Source organism: Chelonia mydas, chromosome 3 (genome assembly GCF_015237465.2).
Source record: "Chelonia mydas isolate rCheMyd1 chromosome 3, rCheMyd1.pri.v2, whole genome shotgun sequence".
In the NCBI taxonomy this organism is placed as follows: domain Eukaryota; kingdom Metazoa; phylum Chordata; order Testudines; family Cheloniidae; genus Chelonia; species Chelonia mydas.
The window spans coordinates 152,150,962-152,171,934 of NC_057851.1; the positions used below are offsets into that span (position 1 = coordinate 152,150,962).

General features: G+C 38.4%; 1 protein-coding gene and 1 long non-coding RNA gene across 7 annotated transcripts in view; one reads left to right on the forward strand and one right to left on the reverse strand.

Moving 5' to 3' along the window:
* Positions 1–20,973, forward strand: part of CDC42BPA (CDC42 binding protein kinase alpha) — a 328,646-nt gene that overhangs the window by 113,844 nt on the left and 193,829 nt on the right. For all 6 annotated transcript variants that reach the window (XM_037895609.2, XM_037895606.2, XM_027833828.3 and 3 more), the window contains exons 3-4: positions 4,031–4,114; positions 12,576–12,671. In XM_037895609.2, the coding sequence (XP_037751537.1) occupies positions 4,031–4,114; positions 12,576–12,671 (180 nt within the window). The remainder of the gene's footprint in view (positions 1–4,030; positions 4,115–12,575; positions 12,672–20,973) is intronic.
* Positions 871–16,260, reverse strand: LOC122465164. The gene is made up of 3 exons (XR_006289787.1): positions 16,109–16,260; positions 13,550–13,553; positions 871–886 (listed from the first exon to the last, which is right to left on the reverse strand). It is a non-coding gene; the product is annotated as an uncharacterized LOC122465164 (long non-coding RNA).

Sequence of the window (20,973 nt, forward strand, 5' to 3'; positions counted from 1 at the left end):
GGGAGGGGGGAGTTGCTGATCCGCAGGGCTCGCTGGTGGGGTGAAGGGGAACTGATGGGGCTGCCGGCCCACCCTGGTTCCAAGCCCCTACCCACTAGCAGGCTGCAGCCAAACAACGTTATAAGCAAACATTGCACAACTTTAAATGAGTATGTTCGCTAATAGATCAGCAACAGAACAACGAAACAGTGTTAATCGGGATGATGTTAAGTGAGAGGAGTTACTGTACCTGAAAGGCTGATTGTTGGGTTAACAGGATATTAATGTTCAACAGATTAAGACTTTAAAATGATACCTCACAAGCATACTTTGGACAAAACATATAATTATGTCACCAATGGTGAATATGGGATGCAGAGTGTCATTTTGGGGCACAGAGTGTCACAGGCCTGTGTTATGAAGCAGGTCAGTCTAGATGACCATAATGGTCCCTTCTGGCTTTAAAAGCTATGAAGTCATCTTTAAAAATGTGTTATCAGGTTGTGATCAACTCCTAGGGTTGATCACAACCAGTTAGCATGTTTTAAAACATAAATTGCCCTGTTTAAAATTGTGTTAGTTAAAACATGGTTAGCTAACGTGTTTTTAAAAATGCAACATATTTTTTCTACTAGACATGGTCAATCTGTGTCAAGCAACCTTGTAACCTTTATTTTATGTAAACCACCTACCATGTCCCTAAATAAAACTTATTCTGTCTACGTCCCATACAAAGTCATGTTTAAAACTGTGTTGGCTATGGAGAGTAACTTCCTGTGGGTGTACTGTATTTTGTGTTGTCTATCTAGTTACATAGTAAGCTCTTTGGACTAAAGAGTTTGCTTTTACTATGCATTGTGCAACATGAACCACAATGGTGCTACTTAAATAGTAATCAACAAGGCTGCTATTGTTTCTAATCAAAATTAAAAGAAAATTCTGAAACGTTATATAGACACTAACGTGCGTGTGTGTGTAGATAGCATATGTAATACATAAACACGTACACAGGGGGCCTTTTTGATGCTCTGCTATCCTCAAAAAATGTTTTGAATGGTCAAAGAAAGGAAGAACTGATAATCACTCCCCTCTATTCATCATAAAAGTCTGGTTCCTGGAACTTACTAAAACTGGACATTTTAAATTTTTTTAAATTTATTTTTTTTCTGTGAGTAACCCACTGAAAAATGTTTGGTATATGCTGATGTAAACATTTTGATTTTAGTTGGATTTTATTTTCTCTTCCAGCAGTTTTACATATTTCCCACAAACAGCAATGCTCCCTGGCATGCTGTCCAACTGCTTCTGCCCCCTTATTAGCTAGGGTTCTCATCTCTACACTATATGTAAGCATGTTTCTCTTTGCTTCCTCAAGTATTTTTCTAACAGAAGCTACCAAAAAACCCAAACTGACAATATATGCCCTCTTGTTTCCCAGGTCAGCTGGGGTGGAGATCACTCTGCATGCAATGGTTGCGATTTTCAAAGGGATCAAAGGGAGTTAGGTGCCTAAGTTCCATTGAAAGCCAATGGGAGTTGGAGACCTAACTCCTTTAGCCTTCCTTGAAAATTGTAGCAGACATGCTCAGGCCTTGGATCATTAACAGCCACGTCCAACACTATGGGCCAATTTCAAAATACCTAACTCCTTGACAGAGTTTGAAAAGTCCACTGACTTCTTTACTAGTTCCAAGCAGAAGGATTCCCTGGTAAATGAAGGGGTTTTAGTCGTTAATTTCTGCAGAATTTAACCTCTTCTTAAAACAAAAGAAAAACTTTCTAGCCCTTATGGTTGTAAAGGTCACCTTCCAAATATGAAAAAAATATAAACTGATGCAGTGTTGTCTCTTGAGTGAGACATCCAGCTCCACTGCCTTTGGAATTGCTCATAGATTTCTCGAGCAACAACAGAGTGAAACTGAAACAAATAAGTTTCAACACTGCTATTTAGAACCTTGGGACAGCTATGAAACTGACAAGGAATCTAAATCTTTTTCAGTACCAAATTTGAGCAAGTCTTGAGAAATCCCAAGTCTGGACCTGAAAGTCTTTTATGAATATGAATCTAAACTGAAGGCTGTGGCAGATTTTCAGTCATTGGCAATTTTTAACTCAAGACTGGAAGTTTTTCTAAAAAGAACTGCTGTGGTTCAAGCAAGAATTATTTTGGGGAAGCTCTGTTCCTGGTTATGCAGTATGTCAAAGTAGGTGTTCACAGTGGTCCCTTCTGGCCTTAGAATCTATATTTTTTCATGAATCTGTGTATGGGAACCTAGGTTCATGTGCCTGATCTTTATTGGGGATAGCCTTTAAAAATTTAGTTTGGAAACTAGTTTCAACAGCTAGGTCTGATAGCCTTGTATTTTCTCCTCTTTTCATTTCTTCTTGAATTGCATTTTATTTTTAGAAGGGGGTGGGATGTGATGGAGGGCAGGCTGATTAATGTACCACAGCACCTCTGGGAGTTAATAGCTGTTCCACCCAATTTATAGTTTAGCGAGAGAAAGAGAGTGTTTCTGCTTTAGACATCTATAAGAACTGTAAATGGAGTTTAACATGCACCTATACTAGCTTGATGAAGCTATTTCAGCTGGTGCCACCTTTGAAGAAGGGTTGAAAAGAGCCTTGTGTGACATTTCCTTCATCAAGCTGTCAGCATCTGTTGCATTTTCTTTCCTGTTATTACTTCTCTGGCATGTAGCCAAGTTGCTGAATATGAAAGAGATGGAGAAAGTGTAGAGTTCAACCATATATAATATAGTGTGTGTATGTATGTATGTTGTCACTAGCCTGCAGGGTAAAGATGATGCTAATCTGTGAGACAACATCCTGGTGTGCAACCAAAACAAAGTGTCTTTTCTCTCCTTAGGCCCTGGGAGCATGCCTTTCTTTGCAAGCGAATGGGAATTGGGGTAGATTGATGTATGGATTTTAAAATTTATGAAAGCACTAAGCTTTTCATATTTGAAGGTTAATTTTGTGGCTCAGGAGGTTGAGTCCTGGGTTCTGTTGTTAGCTTTGCTTCAGACTTCCTTTGTTTTTATGTCTTATCCAAACTAGGGAATTCAGGACTGTACCTATGATGTCTACATTGTGAAAACAAGAAAAATAATAAATTTGTTTTGTATAAACGTCCCCACCTCCCACTTGCCCTGCCTCTTTCTTGATATGATCCCATCCTGGCTTTTGTCATAGTGTATTTAATCTAGATTGTAAAATCCTGAGGACAAGGAGTTTGGGTTTTTTCTCTTGGTAAATTGCCAAATGTACCTCTGATACCTAATGTAAATGTTAAGTAAGAGTCATAACTTCTCTATTTTTAAGTTTTCCCATCCATAAAATGGGGATGATAATACTCTCCTAGTTCATGGGGGTGTAAAGAGACCTCAGTGAAAGCTTCATATGGAAGATGGTATAGGAGTGCATAGTATAATGCTTAATTATTTTTATTTATTATAGCTTCCCCTGTTCTTTGAAATGGGTCTAGAAGATTGATCCTGTAGCAAATCTCCAGTAAATAATTTGTTGTACCAGCTGACATTCTGATGTTTCTTGGTTTTAGGACCTGACTACTACATTACCAGGAACTCTTTTTTGTTTGTCGCTGCAGCCATTTAGTTCAGTGATAGAAGAGAATGGGTTCAATAACTATTCCAAGTTTTGGGAACATATCCAGTGATGATATGGCAGTAATAGGATAGAGGGGGAAGGAAGTACTGTACTGATAGAAGTGCTATCTTTCAGCTGTGTTCAGCTATTGTAATGTAGAAGGATATACTTTTATGTAATGGAGGCTTAAGGGGAATTTAAGAACTTTTACAGAACAAATACCCTGGACAGCTGTGAAATTACTCTTCATGGTTTGTGATGATGAATGCTTGGTACGGCATCATGTATGCAGAGTGAAGTTATAAATCAGAGTCCAAAATCCTATCACAACAAAAATAAATTTAAAGCAACTCAGCCGTCTACATATTTCCAAAAAAGGATTATTCTGGCAACCACTTATTTTCCTATTTTAGGTTATTCATCTGCAATTTATGTTTTCCAGGTTGCAGTAGTAAAACTGAAAAATGCAGATAAGGTATTTGCCATGAAAATACTGAATAAATGGGAGATGCTGAAGAGAGCTGAGGTAAGACTACAGAAATGTTTTTAGTGTTCATATACTTGCTTGTGAGGACTTTACTCAGTTACTCTTCTTTTAAAAAAAAAAAAAAAAAGTTGATGAATTTTCATAAAGAAACAAACAATAAAAATACAAAAAGGTAGTTGATTTACAGCTTGTATATGTTACCCAAAACCACATTTTCCAAGGATATCCAATAAATATACACAATTACACAACTTTACAACTGGTCAAAGCTGAAAGACCATACAATTCAAAATCAGACAGTATTACACAGGCCTAACATGTTAGGATTGGGGGTAACCAACCCCCCCCCCCAAATAAATAAAAAATAAAAATAAAAAGGGGGAGAGTACAGGAAGAGGGAGGGGAAAAAGCAGAAAGGGTAGGTGCAATGGGACCCTGGCATTATTTGAGCTATCTCAGCATTCTTTATCCAAATGTATCAAGAATCAGGTTCAAAATTTCTTCTAATTCATATAATTGCTCTCCGTCTCAATAAGCTATTCTTTCTTTTGTTGCTAATGCAGAAGGTATGAATACCACTGCTCTATTCTGGGCATAAGCCTACTCCTCCACTTTTGTTAAATTCTGAGCCAAAATCTTGGTGGTGGAGATAAAACCAGCATGTAGATATGTAACCTGGGACTGTAATTTTCAACTGAGGTTTGGTTGCAGAAGCCAGCAACTAATTTCACTGTTGTGTCCACCTGTTTCCACAGCTGCCTAGCTGTTGGACAGTCCATAGCATATATATCAAGATTCCATTTTCTTTACTACAGCATCAACAAACCTCTTGCTTGTGTAACCTCTGTTGAGTCCAATACATATGAATAAAATATTTTTCTGTATCAGGCATAGCCTGAGATCCACACAAGCATTTTTAACATTCTGTAATATGCTCTGCCATTGGGGTACTTTTAAGGGCTGTGATAATTCCCTTTCCCACGCTTTCACAAAGAACTTCAGGCTGCTGGAGTTCCTCTTCATTAGTAAAGCATACATGGTGGACATGGGGGGTTCTTAGTAACTCTGGGGCCTATGGCAGTCCTAGGGCATCCAGATCAAACTGATAAGTTGGCAAGTGTTTTAGTTGTTAGTACAGTCACTCCACTAAGGGTGGCCGGTTATATTGTTTCTTTAATTTTAGACATCTATATGAAACCCCTGTTCAGCCAGTTTCTCCAGGTTTTTTCCCAGTTTTCAAGTCTGGGTTACCCTATATATGTACTTTTGGAGCACAGCAAGGCTGAAACGGGTACCTCTTAGCTAGGACAACCCAGACCCTTTGCACAGTCTCTGCTGCAGGCATCCTATTTTTCTCTGTCAGACAAAGAAAAACTCGTTTTCCTGCTGGGGGAGTTAGCTGCATTAATACCTGTTCAGTTTCCACCCATGTAGGTATCATGGTGTTAGCATGCTGGAACCAATTTGACATCTGTGACATGATGAAAAGGATAATAGTAATTTTGTAGGTCTGGGAGCACAAACCACTCTTTGACATTAGGGAGCTGGAGATTTTTAAATGATAGTTGTGTGTTGACCAGGGTCCCACAGAAATGCTCTAATAATATTAGTAAATTTTTTAAAATGAAAAGAGCGGTATCTATAGGTAGGCCATTTAGAATATAGAGGAGCCTAAACAGAATATTCATTTTTACTGGATTGACCTTCCCCATAGGCTCAGGGAGAGAAGGTGCCATTTATTTGTATCATTACTTATTTGAAAGAGTACAGGATCTAAAGTTACCGTCACTAGTTTGTTAAAGTTTCTTGGTACTTTTATACTTAATCACATCAGGTTGCCTATGGAAATTCCATTGAGAAAAAGCCCCACAACATGACAACCAGGAGAGTTGTAATATTTTTGATTTTTCCCAATTTATTTTTTAACTAGCTATTGCTCCAAATTTTTGAATTGGTGATAGGAGGGTTAGAATAGTGATTTGTAGTTTGGATATACACAAAAGGACATTGTCCGCATATAACATCAGTCTGTATTCCATGGAACCAAGTTGCATGTCTTGGGTATCTGGATAAGTTTGTATAGCTTTTCTCCTCTTTAAGCAAAAGGAAAGTGAACCTTATTGGGTTTGAGTACAGTATTTCAATCAGTTGTGCTTGTGAATCCACCTTACAGTAATTTCATTTAGACCACATTTCCCTAGTTTGTTTATGAGAATGTCATGTGAAACAATGTTAAAAGCCTTACTAAAACAAAGATACATCACATCTACTGCTTCCGCCCTATCCACTAGGCCAGTAACATTGTCAAAGAAGGAAATCGGGTTGATTTGGCATGATTTGTTCTTGACAAACCCATGCTGGCTATTCCTTATAACCCTATTATCCTTCAGGTGCTTTCTTCCTGTTTGGAATGCAGCCCTTATTATGTGATTCTTTTTTTCTTTTTTCTTTTTTTAACTATACTGATACAAATACAGTTGATTTAGGGAATATGTACACTTAAAACGTTACAGCATCACAGCTTCAATGCTGCACGGCTGTAGATACTTGCTAAAGTGACAGTTGGGGTCTTTCATTGCTGTAGTTAATCCACCTCCCCAAGAGGTGGTATCTAGTTTGACGAAAGAATTCTGCCATTGACCTAACGCTGTCTTCACTGGGGATTAAGTCGACAGCTATATCCCTCAAGCGTGTGGATTTTTCACACCCCTGAGAGACATAGCTATGTAAATTTTCAGTGTAGACCAACCCACAGATATCAGTTTATTGAAAAGTAGGAAAGGATAAATTATAGCAGTAAAACCAGCTTTGTTGTAAATTTATTTTAGGGGCTTAAATTATTTTAACATAGTATGTTCTATAAATATGTGTGCTTGTGTAACATTTCAATTGCATAGAGTAAAAGTTAACCCTTGTACATAGTGCCAGCAGTTCCCCCCAAGTCTGGCATAACGTCTTCCAGCTAATGTAGTTAGTCCTGTATCTCAAGTGATAGAAGTCTGTGCTACAGAGCAGAAGACTCAGGGTTCAAACCTTGAAGAGCTTACTGCAGTTCTACATAACAGAATTTGTGTTTCTTTTGTTCTTTAAAACATCCTAAGACATTACATACAAAAAACTACATTAAAAGGATGTTATGTAGGTTGCAAAATCAAGAACTGAAAGTAAGGAAAATGTCAGATTAACAGTAGCCCATGCAACCTTAATTTTGCCCCTTATGTATGGTTATGACCCTTAATTACATGACCCAATACAATTTTTTCCACAAGGCCCCTGCCTAATTCAGTGAACAGGTTGGACACACCAGGATGCTGAACTAAGGTTGCAAGAGCAATCATAAATCTGTCATTTTCTAACTTGCATGCTTGCCTTTGCAACCTAAATACTTTTAACACTTTTTATATGTAATGTTACTTAGTTTGACAAATGCCTTCTATTGGCTTACTGATCCATACAAGAAATCAGTTGGCTGACTGTGCCTAGATTGCGGTGTATTTGGGAGATATAGACTATCAAAACATGGTAGTTACCCCTTGATCGTTTTCTTTCTCTGTTGTGCTCCTTTCCCCATCCTCCATCTCTGTGTTGTATTTTTATAGTACAAGCTTTTTACATGTACTTTGGTATTTGTGCAATATATTGTAAACACTACTAAATCTTGTTGTTGTTGTTATAATAATAGGGCAGGCACACACTGCAAAAATTGAAAAGAATGACATTTGCAGGTATGTGGGGCATTGAAGGTCACACTGTGTAATGCAATTTAATTCCAAAAGGTTCTGTTTCCATTTTTTGTCATCTGGTCACCAAACCAGTGGAAAAATAAAGCTGTAGTTCTTTTTAGACTGGTTGTGCAGACTTCAAGAAACCCACTGGGACCTGTGGGAAGGGTATTTTAAATACCTTGCATAGAGAAGATATTTCAAAACTATTTATAACCTCATTTTAATGGAAAGAAATACAATTTTTAAACTGGCTTTAAGAGGGTACATTTAAAAATAGAATGGAGTTTTATTCTAGTTTTGATTTATCTGATCTTGCTTTCATGCTGAAATAATGAAACATACTACACACTGTAATTTCATCTAACTTTGGGGGGAAACACCGCTAGAGTTCAAACAAGTTCCCAGCCAATGGGAGCTGTGGGAACCCGAGGGCCGCCGAGATGTGTTGGCTGCTGCTTCCCGCAGCTCCCATTGGCCGGGAAAAGCGAACTGTGGCCACTGTGAGCTGCGGGGGGCCATGCCTGTGGACGGCCAATGTAAACAAAATGTCTCGTGGCCCGCCAGCGGATTACACTGATGGGCCATGTGCCGAAGGTTGCCTATCCCGGTGTAGGTTTACATGGTCCTGCCACAGCACAAGCAACTGGACTTGATTACTTCTCTACATCCCTTCAAATTCAACATTTCTATGATTCTGTCATTTATGTTCGTTTAATGTGATACAGTTTTCATAAAACATGCAGGAACCATATAAATCAACACTTGGTCTTAATTTTTCTTTGGAAATGCTCTCTAGAAACACAATGGATTTCCCATCAATCTTACTTATTAAACAGTTGGCTGAGCGCATTGGAGATCATCAGAATATAAACACCAAGATAGAAATAAAGTGGAATGCAAAAAATGCAGCTGAATTCCATCATGTGTGACTTATTTATACTACATTTCATTCTAGAACTTTAACTAAAACAAGTTTTTGGTGTTGTCTAATATGAAGAGATTAAGTGTTGTAGAGCATTGAGTGCTAAAGATCCAACAGTTCATAAAATAGTTCTGATCAATAGATCAACAGAAGATCTATTGATTAAGATTAAGGTAAAATAATTTTGCACTTTACAAAAGTTATCAAGTGTCTGGTAACTTACACTGAAGCTATTAGTCATATTTGTCATATTACCTTGGGTCTTAAATCTAGTACTAAATTTGCTTACTCCCCCTTTCTTTAAGGGGAAAAATTAATCTGTCTTAATTGGCTGTCACTCTGTCCTGTTGGCCTTCTCATCAGCTGGGAGCGTAGGAGCACTGCATGACCCATCCTGTAGATAACAGTCTTCAAGGGCCTATTATTTATGGAGTTGCATAATTTACCATATAATGAGCCCCATTATTTGTTGATGGCCCTACATAATTCAGTAGTAGACCCACAGAAAGCATTGGGAATGTTTGAAGTGGGGAAGGGAAGGATTGGCAGTCCAAGAGAAGCTGTCCACCGAGTGGAGGCCAGACAGGTCAAGGAAAAAGTGAAGTACAAGAAAATTTGGCCTGATAGGCTGGGGAGAGGCACCCAGTAGTATTGTTTACTCTATCTAGACTAGAAGGAACCCAAGGGATATTACAAGTTAAAGCAGATTTCATACATCTAAAATAAATGTTTATTTTTATACATATACATTTTAAACATTTACTTTTCATGTGTGTATGTTGAGATTGTCAAAGCCATCTAAGAGACTTAGATACACATCTTCCCTAAAAACGAATCCACACTGTAAGCCTCAGGATTTGTGTACTTGGAAAAGTTTCATCCAGAGGGAGCCTAGTGAAGTGGGGCTGAGGATCCAGGGAGAGGTTGAGTAATATGAGAAGATCAGGAGTCCAAGACAAAGTGGTACTCGTGAGAGAGCTGCTCCAGCTTTCTCCGCCAGGCTATAAAAATTTCAAATATGATCTACTGTAGTAAAAATTGCTGCCAGCTCCAGGCATTCTCCTCCACATCCAGGAGTCTTTTGGGTGCTCAAGGAATGCAAGATCTTTTGTGAATTTGTGTCAGATACGATGGCACAATAGATATTAGATAGACTCACTGTAGAAACTAGCTCCATGCATCTGTGCATTAACATGCAGTTTGTTTACTTGTCATTATGTTGTGGGAACAACAAAGTGTTTCTAGTTTCTTATTGTTCTCTATTTCTGGCAAGACTTAAACAAAACCAAACCAAACCACTCTTCCCCCAAATTCTTTTTTTTGTCCTCATGCTATTTCTCATTTGACTCCCAATAAAGATCTTTTGTTTACTGTGCAGTGTATTTTATTACTGAATCTTGCGTCAGTCATTCCTATTCTCTCTTGCATAGTGTTACTCTTCAGGTGTAAAAAGTGAGTAAGTGTTTCTTCTTTCCGACCTCTGTGTCACATTTGCTCATTTTAGTGGTCAAAACAAGGTTTGGTGTGTTTTGGTTGCTCTTATAAGTGTAGCTTCAGCTCTGTGCAAAAATCATTAAGCTGCACTCTTCATTTGTCCCTCTCCAAAGTTCACTGCCAACAATAACCATACTCAATTAATTTGCAAACTGGATACAATTAACTTAGGCTTGAATAAAGACTGGGAGTGGATGGGTCATTACACAAAGTAAAACTATTTCCCCATGTTTATTCTCTTCTCCTCCCCCTCCCCTCCCCCTCCCACTGTTCCTTGGACGTTCCTTGATTATCACTACAAAAGGTCTTCTCTCCCCTCCCCCCCCGCTCTCCTGCTGGTAATAGCTCACCTTATCTGATCACTCTCGTTACAGTGCGTATGGTAACACCCATTGTTTCATGTTCTCTGTGTATATAAATCTCCCTACTGTATTTTCCACTGAATGCATCCGATGAAATGAGCTGTAGCTCACGAAAGCTTATGCTCAAATAAATTTGTTAGTCTCTAAGGTGCCACAAGTACTCCTTTTCTTTTTGCGGATACAGACTAACACGGCTGCTACTCTGAAACCTGTCATATTCATTTTGGTATTTGGCTGTTTTTGGAAATGAGGTTGAAAAAATAATAAGGAAGAAAAGGTTTGATTTTTCTTTAAGCTATTGCTTAAATATGAAGACACAGGATAGGGTTTAAGATGATGAAATTGACTGAAACTGATTAAATGTGTATCTGGAGTAGCAGAATATTTACAGTATATCTTGGCAGAGTTTCTCATCTACACTTTACCTCCAAATCTCCATCTATCCACTAATCTCCTTCTCTCTTTCATCCTTTTCTAGCCAGCTCCCACTCAAAATCCAAGAATGTCCAGGTCTCTGCATCTTCAAAAACTAAAAAAACCCATCTGCCTCTTCAACTATCATCCTATCCCTCTTCTGGCTTTCACTCCAAATTCATTGAAGATCATTTACAACCATGGCCTGGAATTCCTGTCCTGCAGTTACATCTTGGATCCTCTTCAGTTTGGCATCCTTCCTTTCTAGTTTACCAAATCTGCTCTCTCCAAGATTGCTACTGACATTTTCCTCACCAAGTCTCAAGGACTCTAATCACTTTGATCTGTCTCCCACTTTTGACACTGTTTGTTCTCCTTCTCAGCATTTTTTCCTCCCTTGGCTTTTACAACTCTGTGCTCCTGTGGTTCTCCTACCTCTCCAGTGATTCCTGAGCATCTCTTGGTGGTTTCTCCTCTTCCCCTTTCCTACCCTGTGTGGGATCTCAGAGGACTCCATCTTTGGCTTGCTCCTCTTCTTGCTTTATACCTTCTCACTGGGTGATCTCATCTGCTGACATGATTTCAAGTACCATCTTTAGACCAATGACTTGTAAATCTGCTTCTTTCAATCCCATCTTGCATCTCAACCTGTCTCTAATATGTCCTCCTGGATGTCTCACCATCAACTTAATTCTAACATTGCCAAACCCTCAGATATGATGCCAAAAAAAATCAGCTAGTTTGACTAATAGATTGAGGGGAAGATGGAAGTAGCTGGAGGTTACTTTATTTATAATCATTAGAAAAATATTGCATATATAAAATATGACTGTACCAGTGTAAACGTGAAGTGACAGTGCTATGAAATAAGCCCATAATATGTAGAGCCAGATCCTACTCCTGTGGACTTCAATTGCATTACTATAGGGGTCATTGTGTTTGGGTACTTATATAAATATATTTGTGCTTATAAATTTTATAATGCAAATAGTCTCACAGAGAAGCAGCTCTGATTAAAATAAAGAATCTTGCTGTATTTTTTCAATGCAGCAAATACAGAGGTTGGGGTGAGAATCTGGCATTGTCTTGTTGCTGTAGATAAGACAGCACTGTTTTGTACTGAATCAAACAATCTTGCAGTACAGTTGTGTGGGCTGTAATTTTTTGGACAAGTTATAAATCCTGAAAATGAGTGTTTATAATAGAAACATATATAGCTCACAGAAGAAATTGTGCACATGTAGGGCTAGTTCTGCCCTCGGATACCATAATATAATCTCATTGACTTCCCCATGAACAGGTCAGAGAGCAGATTTTGACCTGTGATCTGGAGACAGTGAGCAGAACAGTCTGTTTTTTCTGTCTTCATCCCAAGAACAATAACTGGGAAGTACAGTTGTACTCCAAATAGATGTAAAGTGTTGATATACTACTGGCCCCATGTTCTCAACATGTCAGGAGTGTGGATTAAATGCCTTTCACTGAAGGGGGATAAATGTACCTTGTAATGTCATCCTATGTATTTGATTGCCATTTCATGACATACATTTATTGTAACTAAAATATTCTTTTGCCCCCTTCAGACAGCCTGTTTTCGAGAAGAGAGGGATGTACTAGTGAATGGAGATAACCAGTGGATCACAACATTGCACTATGCCTTCCAGGATGACAACTATTTAGTGAGTGTTCCTTTATATATCTATTAAAGTGATTTTAGGCTTTTAGTCTGATATTGAAATACAGATATAGTGTGTGTGCGTGCAGTGGTTAGCCCTGTGTTTGAAATTGAATCTCCATGTGCATCAAAACCTTGTCAAATGCATTATTGTGCATAGAGTTTTATAGTATGGAAACTAGGCAGGGGGCTTAGTGAATTTGGCCATGAATATCTCAAGATGCTAGTTTGCTTTATCTCTGTATGAGTCTGCAATTATTGGGCAGACTTCTGTGACCAGTAGGTATCAGGTAATCTGGCTATTCTTCTTTTGGGAGTGCTCTTGCAATTATATTACTGTACCTTTTCCATAATCTTGTTATTTACTTTGTCCCAATAATCCTGGTCTGATTCACAGAATGAAGTAGCAGTAAATTTTTTCCTACTATGAAATTAGAGTTAGATATAAAGTTTGTTTAATCTTGATTATTGTTTTTAAATTTTGGCACTGGAATGGTCCTATTGATTTGAAATTCACCCAACTGGGCTCTGGCAAAGAGTAGAGAGGCATAATTTAAATTCTGAACTGTCTCCTCCTGCTGGCTGGGGGGGCTTAACCACAAAAGTCCCAGAAGGGAACAGAAAGCCACTGTATAACTTAAAAAAGCCACTTTAAAAAAAAAAAATCAATTTGCATAGAACTGAAGATTATAATTGCAGATGAAAGTATCTAAATACGTTTATGTTAAGAAGTATGTCTGAAATGTAATTAGAATGCCTTTTGGTTTTGTTCTGAAAAGTTTGGGTTGTTATGTTTCTTAGTCATTTAAAAAGGGAGTGGTTTGTACTCTTCATAGTAAAATGAATTATTGCATGCTGATGCTGAAACTTAAATTGATGTACATGTCTAAAATGTATGTCCGTCATAAATTTCATTGAAAGAATCTAATCTTTCATATTACATTTAACTGTTAGGTAATATATAGGATTCAAGAAGGAAAATTAATAAAGGATAATCAGATTTTACTAAATCTTTGTCATTTTAAAAAATAAATGTAGCATACTTGAAATTGTGTTGCTAACCTTATCATATTTACTTTCCTGTTTTGTAAAGTACACTCGATACATATAAATTGGTAGTTTTGAAGTCTTACTACACCTTTACTTCTGTTTAGCATTGTCATTAGTAGGTGTTTATATATATATATATATATAAATAAAAAGTCCCAGTTTGCAACTAAAGGCTACTTCCTGGTCATTTCACAGATGAAATCACATTAACTTCAGTAAAATTACTGGAGTAAAGCATGTATGATTTGGTCCTTAAGGTAAAGGAAATTCATGGATGTAGGACTTGCAGAACTGGGACTTTTGGTCATGATCCTGCAGCTGAATGCACTAGCACAGCCTTTTGCAATCTTGCAGCATTCCTTGACTTCAGTTGGTCTTGGCACAGGTTCAGGGCTTTGTTTGTGTATCTGTTAACAGGATCAGGGCCCAGGTTTTCTATTTCCTGATTGAGTAATATGGACCAGTAAAATCTATAAATGTGTTCTGACTGCTAGCAGTATTACGAAGAAAACATTATATATTCAGTTGCAGCCTGCCAGAACTAATTTTAATCTAGCCTCTTTCCTTAATATACTCGTTGAGCACAGAGCTGCTTCCATTCTTTATCACTGATGGTTTGTTAACATGTGCTAGTTTTGCAAATTGTGTTTCATTTGGGAGAAAAAGGTAGGAAAACTGTCTGATTCTCAGTATTTTAATATGTGCTTTGAGCATGTTATTTCTTTCTTGTGATAACATATACATTTGAAAAGTACCTGTCATACAGAATTTAGGCAGATCTATGACCTGAATTGAATGCCTTTGTGTTAAATATGTATTTATTGCTGGAGTTTAACAACCTTAATTTGCACTTCTACCCTTTTAAACAGGTTTTTTTTTTTAAATTGATGTTTGATTTTTAATTGTGGAAGCATTGTGATGCTGTGCAGTAGTGACGTGCAGTATATAAAAATAATTACCGTATATACTCATTCATAAGCCGAATATTTTTTGGTAAAAAAGTGACGCATCAAAGAGCAGGGATTGGCTTAATAATGGGTCTACACCAAAATTTGATGATTTTAAACTCTATGGAATCATTTACTTGAATATCTAACATTGTTGTTTTGTTTACCTGGAGTGTTTGCAGGCATGGAGCCCCTCAGTTCCCTGGGGCCACGGTTCACTGTTCCCAGCCAATGGGAGCTGCGGGAAGTGGTGCGTCACTTCCCATAGCTCCCATTGGCTGGGAATGGCAAACCGCAGCCACAGGGAGCTGAGGGGCTCCATGCCACCAGATGCTGCAGGTAAACAAAACAGCTTACCCTGACGGGCTGGGAGCCAAAGTTTGCCAACCCCTGAAATATAGTGTTGGCTTATGAAAAGGTCATACAGTTTTTACTATTTTTACCTGTCCATCTTGGGGGATCGGCTTATAAACGAACGGGCTAATGAACGAGTATATACTGTAATAGATATGATGGGTCTGCACACGTTAAAAACGGGATATGTTGCTCAATTTATTGGTAGTGCAGTTTTTATTATAATGGAAAACTTCAATCTGCAGCTTAATCAGCTCAGTTTTTCCTTATATCTTTATTTTTTATTGTTACAACTGTGAAAGCAAAAGGATAAAAAAAATGTAAGGAACATTTTTGTGAAGAAGACTCTGACATAATATAAATATGCACAACTGAGTTGGGGTTACAGTGTCCTAGTGGCATCTTAATTTATTTCTACAGATGATATCTAAGTTTCTTTTTCAGCATATTGTAGTCTCTTCTAAATGTCTCATGTACAGGTTTACTGCTATCATAAAAATTGAGGGTGTTTTAGCTGCTTGTTATCGGGTTACAATATTTTTCAGATTTGCTATAAAGTTACTCAGAAACTGGAGAATATTTTGAAGGACTAATATTGTAAACTAATACAAATGTAAATTTTAAGTTTGTTTTATTTACTGTTCTGTGTTGGAGTGTAGATGAATGAATATTGGACCAAAATATGAATTTAACAAGTTCTGTGGAGTGAGTTCTTTTTCATCATGGTATTTGTATTATTTTGTCTATTCACCATTAAAAGACAGTAAAAAAAAAAAAAAATTGTAAAGTAGATACAGTGGCCTTGCTGGAGTTGCAGAATAAATTAATAATAATATTTGGACCTGCTCTGTTTCCTATTTCACATTCTTTATGCTGACTTGTGACTCTTGTCTGAGTGTGGTTATAAATGTGCACACTTGCTGATTTGATTCAGTTGTCACTCAAAGGATAGTCTGTTAGTGCTTGAAAAAAGTCATCATTTGGAGGTTAGAGTATCTTTAAGTCCCTTTAGGAGTATGCTTCTTTTTTTTTTTCCACCTAATCTCTGCATACAAGAGTATTCACACATGAGAATTAGATCTTAGAGAACTGAGTGGGGAGTCTGCTATAGAACACCAGACCAGGGGTATGAGGTGGACAAGGCTTTCTTCAGGCAACTAACAGAAGTTACTAGATTGCAGGCCCTCGTTCTCATGGGGGACTTCAGTCACCCCGATATGTGCTGGGAGAGCAATACAGCAGCGCACAGACAATCCAGGAAGTTTTTGGAAAGTGTAGGGGGCAATTTCATGGTGCAAGTGCTGGAGGAACTAACTAGGGGCAGAGCTTCCTGGGAGAATAACATGAGGAGGAAAGGAGTTCAGAAGAGCTGGCTGTATTTTAAAGAATCCTTATTGAGGTTGCAGGAACAAACCATCCCGATGAGTAGAAAGAATAGTAAATATGGCAGGCGACCAGCTTGGCTTAACAGTGAAATCCTTGCTGATCCTAAACACAGAAAAAGCTTACAAGAAGTGGAAGACTGGACAAATGACCAGGGAGGAGTTTAAAAATCTTGCTCAGGCATGCAGGAGTGAAATCAGGAAGTCCAAATAACACTTGGAGTTACAGCTAGCAAGGGATGTTAAGAGTAACAAGAAGGGTTTCTACAGGTATGTTAGCAACAAGAAGAAGGTCAAAGAAAGTGTCCGCCCCTTACTGATTAGGGGAGGCAATCTAGTGACAGAGGATATGGACAAAGCTAATGTACTTAATGCTTTTTTTGCCTCAGTCTTCACGAACAAGATCAGCTCCCAGACTACTGCATTGGGCAGCACGCTATGGGGAGGAGGTGACCAGCCCTCTGTGAAGAAAGAAGTGGTTCGGGACTATTTAGAAAGCTGGACGAGCACAAGTCCATGGGGCCAGGTGTGCTGCATCCGAGAGTGCTAAAGGAGTTGGCGGATGTGATTGCAGAGCCATTGGCCATTATCTTTGAAAACTCATGGCGATCGGGGGAAGTCCCGGACGACTGGAAAAAGGCTAATGTAGTGCCCATCTTTAAAAAAGGGAAGGAGGAGGATCCGGGGAACTACAGGCCAGTCAGCCTCACTTCAGTCCCTGGAAAAATCATGGAGCAGGTCCTCAAAGATTCAATTCTGAAGCACGTAGAGGAGAGGAAAGTGATCAGGAACAGTCAGCATGGATTCATCAAGGGTGAATCATGCCTGCCTAATCTAATTGCCTTCTATGACGAGATAACTGGCTCTGTGGATGAGGGGAAAGCAGTGGACGTGTTGTTCCTTGATTTTAGCAAAGCTTTTGACATGTTCTCCCACAGTATTCTTGCCAGCAAGTTAAAGAAGTATGGGCTGGATGAATGGACTATAAGGTGGATAGAAAGCTGGCTAGATTGTCGGGCTCAACGGGTAGTGATCAATGGCTTCATGTCTAGTTGGCAGCCGGTATCAAGTGGAGTGCCCCAAGGGTCGGTCCTGGGGCCGGTTTTGTTCAATATCTTCATAAATGATCTGGAGGATGGCGTGGATTGCACCCTCAGCAAGTTTGCAGATGACACTAAACTGGGAGGAGAGGTAGATACGCTGGAGGGTAGGGACAGGATACAGAGTCATCTAGACAAATTGGAGGATTGGGCCAAAAGAAATCTGATAAGGTTCAACAAGGACAAATGCAGAGTCCTGCACTTAGGATGGAAGAATCCCATGCACCGCTACAGACTAGGGACCGAGCGGCTAAGCAGCAGTTCTGCAGAAAAGGACCTAGGGGTTACAGTGGACGAGAAGCTGGATATGAGTCAACAGTGTGCTCTTGTTGCTAAGTAGGCTTACGGCATTTTGGGATGTATAAGTAGGAGCATTGCCAGCAGATCGATGGACGTGATAATTCCCCTCTATTCGACATCGGTGAGGCCTCATCTGGAGTACTATGTCCAGTTTTCGGCCCCACACTACAAGAGGGATATGAAAAAATTGGAAAGTGTCCAGTGGAGAGCAACAAAAATAATCTGGAGCACATAACTTACAAGGAGTGTCTGAGGGAACTGAGATTATTTAGTCTGCAGAAGAGAAGAATGAGGGGGGATTTGATAGCTGCTTTCAACTACCTGAAAGGGGGTTCCAAAGAGGATGGATCTAGACTGTTCTCAGTGGCACCAGATGTCAGAACAAGGAGTAATGGTCTTAGATTGCAGTGGGGGAGGTTTAGGTTGGATATTAGGAAAAACTTTTTCACTAAGAGGGTGGTGAAGCACTGGAATGGGTTACCTAGGGAGGTGGTGGAATCTCCTTCCTTAGAGGTTTTTAAGGTCAGGCTTGACAAAGTCCTGTCTGGGATGATTTAGTTGGGGATTGGTCCTGGTTTGACCAGGGGGTTGGACTAGATGACCTCTTGGGGTCCCTTCCAACCTTGATATTCTATGATTCTATGACTTGAAATGAGAGAATCAGATCATCTTTGGTTGAAAGATTCCTTGGCTAACTCTTATTTCGTCTGCCAAACGAGAACCAAGGAATTTATGTGCATATCTGAGAATTCCTCAGAGTTATATTGGGTAGAAAGATGTATATACTTGCCATATAAAGAATTTATATGTTCAGCTTTTAGTTCTTCTACTTCACTCAGGATGGAGCATGATGTAGGCACATAAGACATTTGGTGACCTCTATACTGTTCAGCTGACATGAGAACTGACCAGCCAACCAACTTGTGAAATCCATTGAACTGCACCTTACTGCTCTATAGATAAAGAACAGTTTAAAAATAGAAATCTCCTCTTTGTAATGTTCTTTTTTTGATCGTCTTAATGATCTTGGTCTTCGAAGAAAAAAATAATGCATTTATGTGAATGAATGATACTACTTGGGGCAGTGGTTTGTATATTGTCTAAAGAATTCACTCCATTGTTGCATTAAAAATTCACCTTACAAATTTAACTTTGATCCTGAAAATATTCATGCACACCCTTAACTTCAAGCATATAGTCCCAATAACTTCAATGTGACTACTTGCAGGCCTGGGTGTTAGATGATATTTTATCATCACTTTATTGCTTTTGTTACACCTGGAAAAATTTATTTTGTAGTAGAATGAAGATATAAAAGTGCTGTATAACAAGCAAACAAAAAAAATCCCTTTGTATTTATGGTTGCATCAACTAAATTTTTTTTTAATGGCTTCCAAAAATATTGTGTTAAAAAAGGTGAATGATCGCTATAGACAAATACACAAGATCGTGTTTCAGTGAAGAAAAAGGAATGCTGTTGCAGTTTTTTCCTGCATTCTTTCTCAGCAATAACTAGGCTTGGCAGAATTCAATGTTTATTTATAATTTTGATGGATAATATCAATGTTTATTTTTAAGCATTTTTTTTCTGTTTTGATTGATGTAAATTTTCACAGTTGTGGGAAATTATGGAGGAGGGTCAGAAAATAATTATTTAATGAGAGCAGATGTTGAGATTCAAAAAGTTAAAGCTTTATAACAGTTAAAACACAAATTGTCATGATCATGTCAAAATATACAAACTCTGCGTTCTCAAGCAGCATTTTTCCTTCTTTTCCTGTCTGTAAATTTCTGTTATTAAGGTGGAAATATTTTTTGTCAGTTTGTGTGTGTGTACAGCAAAATTGATATTTACCGACATTTACCAATAACAATCTAATCCTAGCAATAACTAAAGCATGGATGGATGAGAGCAAAACCACTACACAGCAAATCAGTTAATAATCATCACGTTCTGTGTACAACCACGTCAGCTTTTAAAAAGTATTACCTGGAAGGCTATCCAATATTACACATCTCATTTGAGGGTGAGGGATAGCTCAGTGGTTTGAGCATTGGCCTGCTAAACTCAGGTTTGTGAGTTCAATCCTTGAGGAGGCCATTAGGGATCTGGGACAAAAAAATTGGGGATTGATCCTGCTTTGAGTAGGGGGTTGGACTAGATGACCTCCTGAGGTCCCTTCCAATCCTGATATTCTATGATTTCACTGGGATTTTTCAGAGCAGTGGTGACCATAGCTTATTTGCCTTGTGTAAGGCATGCTGGCAAGACATCTTGCAGCATAGCAGGTTTGCAACTCAATGGCAGACAGCAACACAGTAACATTTTGATTATTGATATTTTGAAGACTTTGTGGAAAGACTTTATTCATTTCTCCACAACAATTGGTAAATTTAAAAGTGGTTCCCAGGAGAATGTCACAATATACTGTTTCAAGTTGTTACAGTCAGTGGAGTTCTAAAACACAGGATCCAAAACTACTTTTCTTTTCAGCAGAATCTGTTTCCTCTTCAAACAGTGTCTAAAAACTGTCAACAAAAAACCTTAAGGGTGACCAAATATGGAGGGGTAAAAGTTATTCCTCACAGATGTAGACTCTAATGTTGGGGAGATCCCCCTGTCCCATTCCCTTGCTCACCTCTTAGTCGGGCAAGGCACAAGATTCCCCACCTGTCCTGAGTTCTCCTGCCAAATTATTCTGGTTTTGGCAATCATTTTGTCCTATTTTTAAATGTTTTTCATTCCTCTGTTGCTGTTCAAAAGACACACACACACAAAAAGGAAAATTGACTTCCTATGAAGGAACATCCATGAAACTGACTATCCACAAAATGTTGGCATTGAAGTTAGAAATAGGCAAATTGAAAATATACAGCACCATACCTTTGTGCTATATTACTCCTACATCACTATATCCTACTCTAAAGACAGATGATTGGAAACGTGGATATACACTATTTTCCTTGAAGATAGAGAAATAGTAAATAAAATAATGAACTTGAGAAAGAGACCTTCAAGTATTATTGTGAATTTTGGTGGAAAATTTGATCAATTAATTAGTCTTTCATCATGATGATCAAGGTTATATTATCGTAATGTGCTTTCTGTAATAGGTGTTGAAAAGTTTGGTCCTATGCAGATTATCCAGACCATTTTCAAACCCAGCTGGATG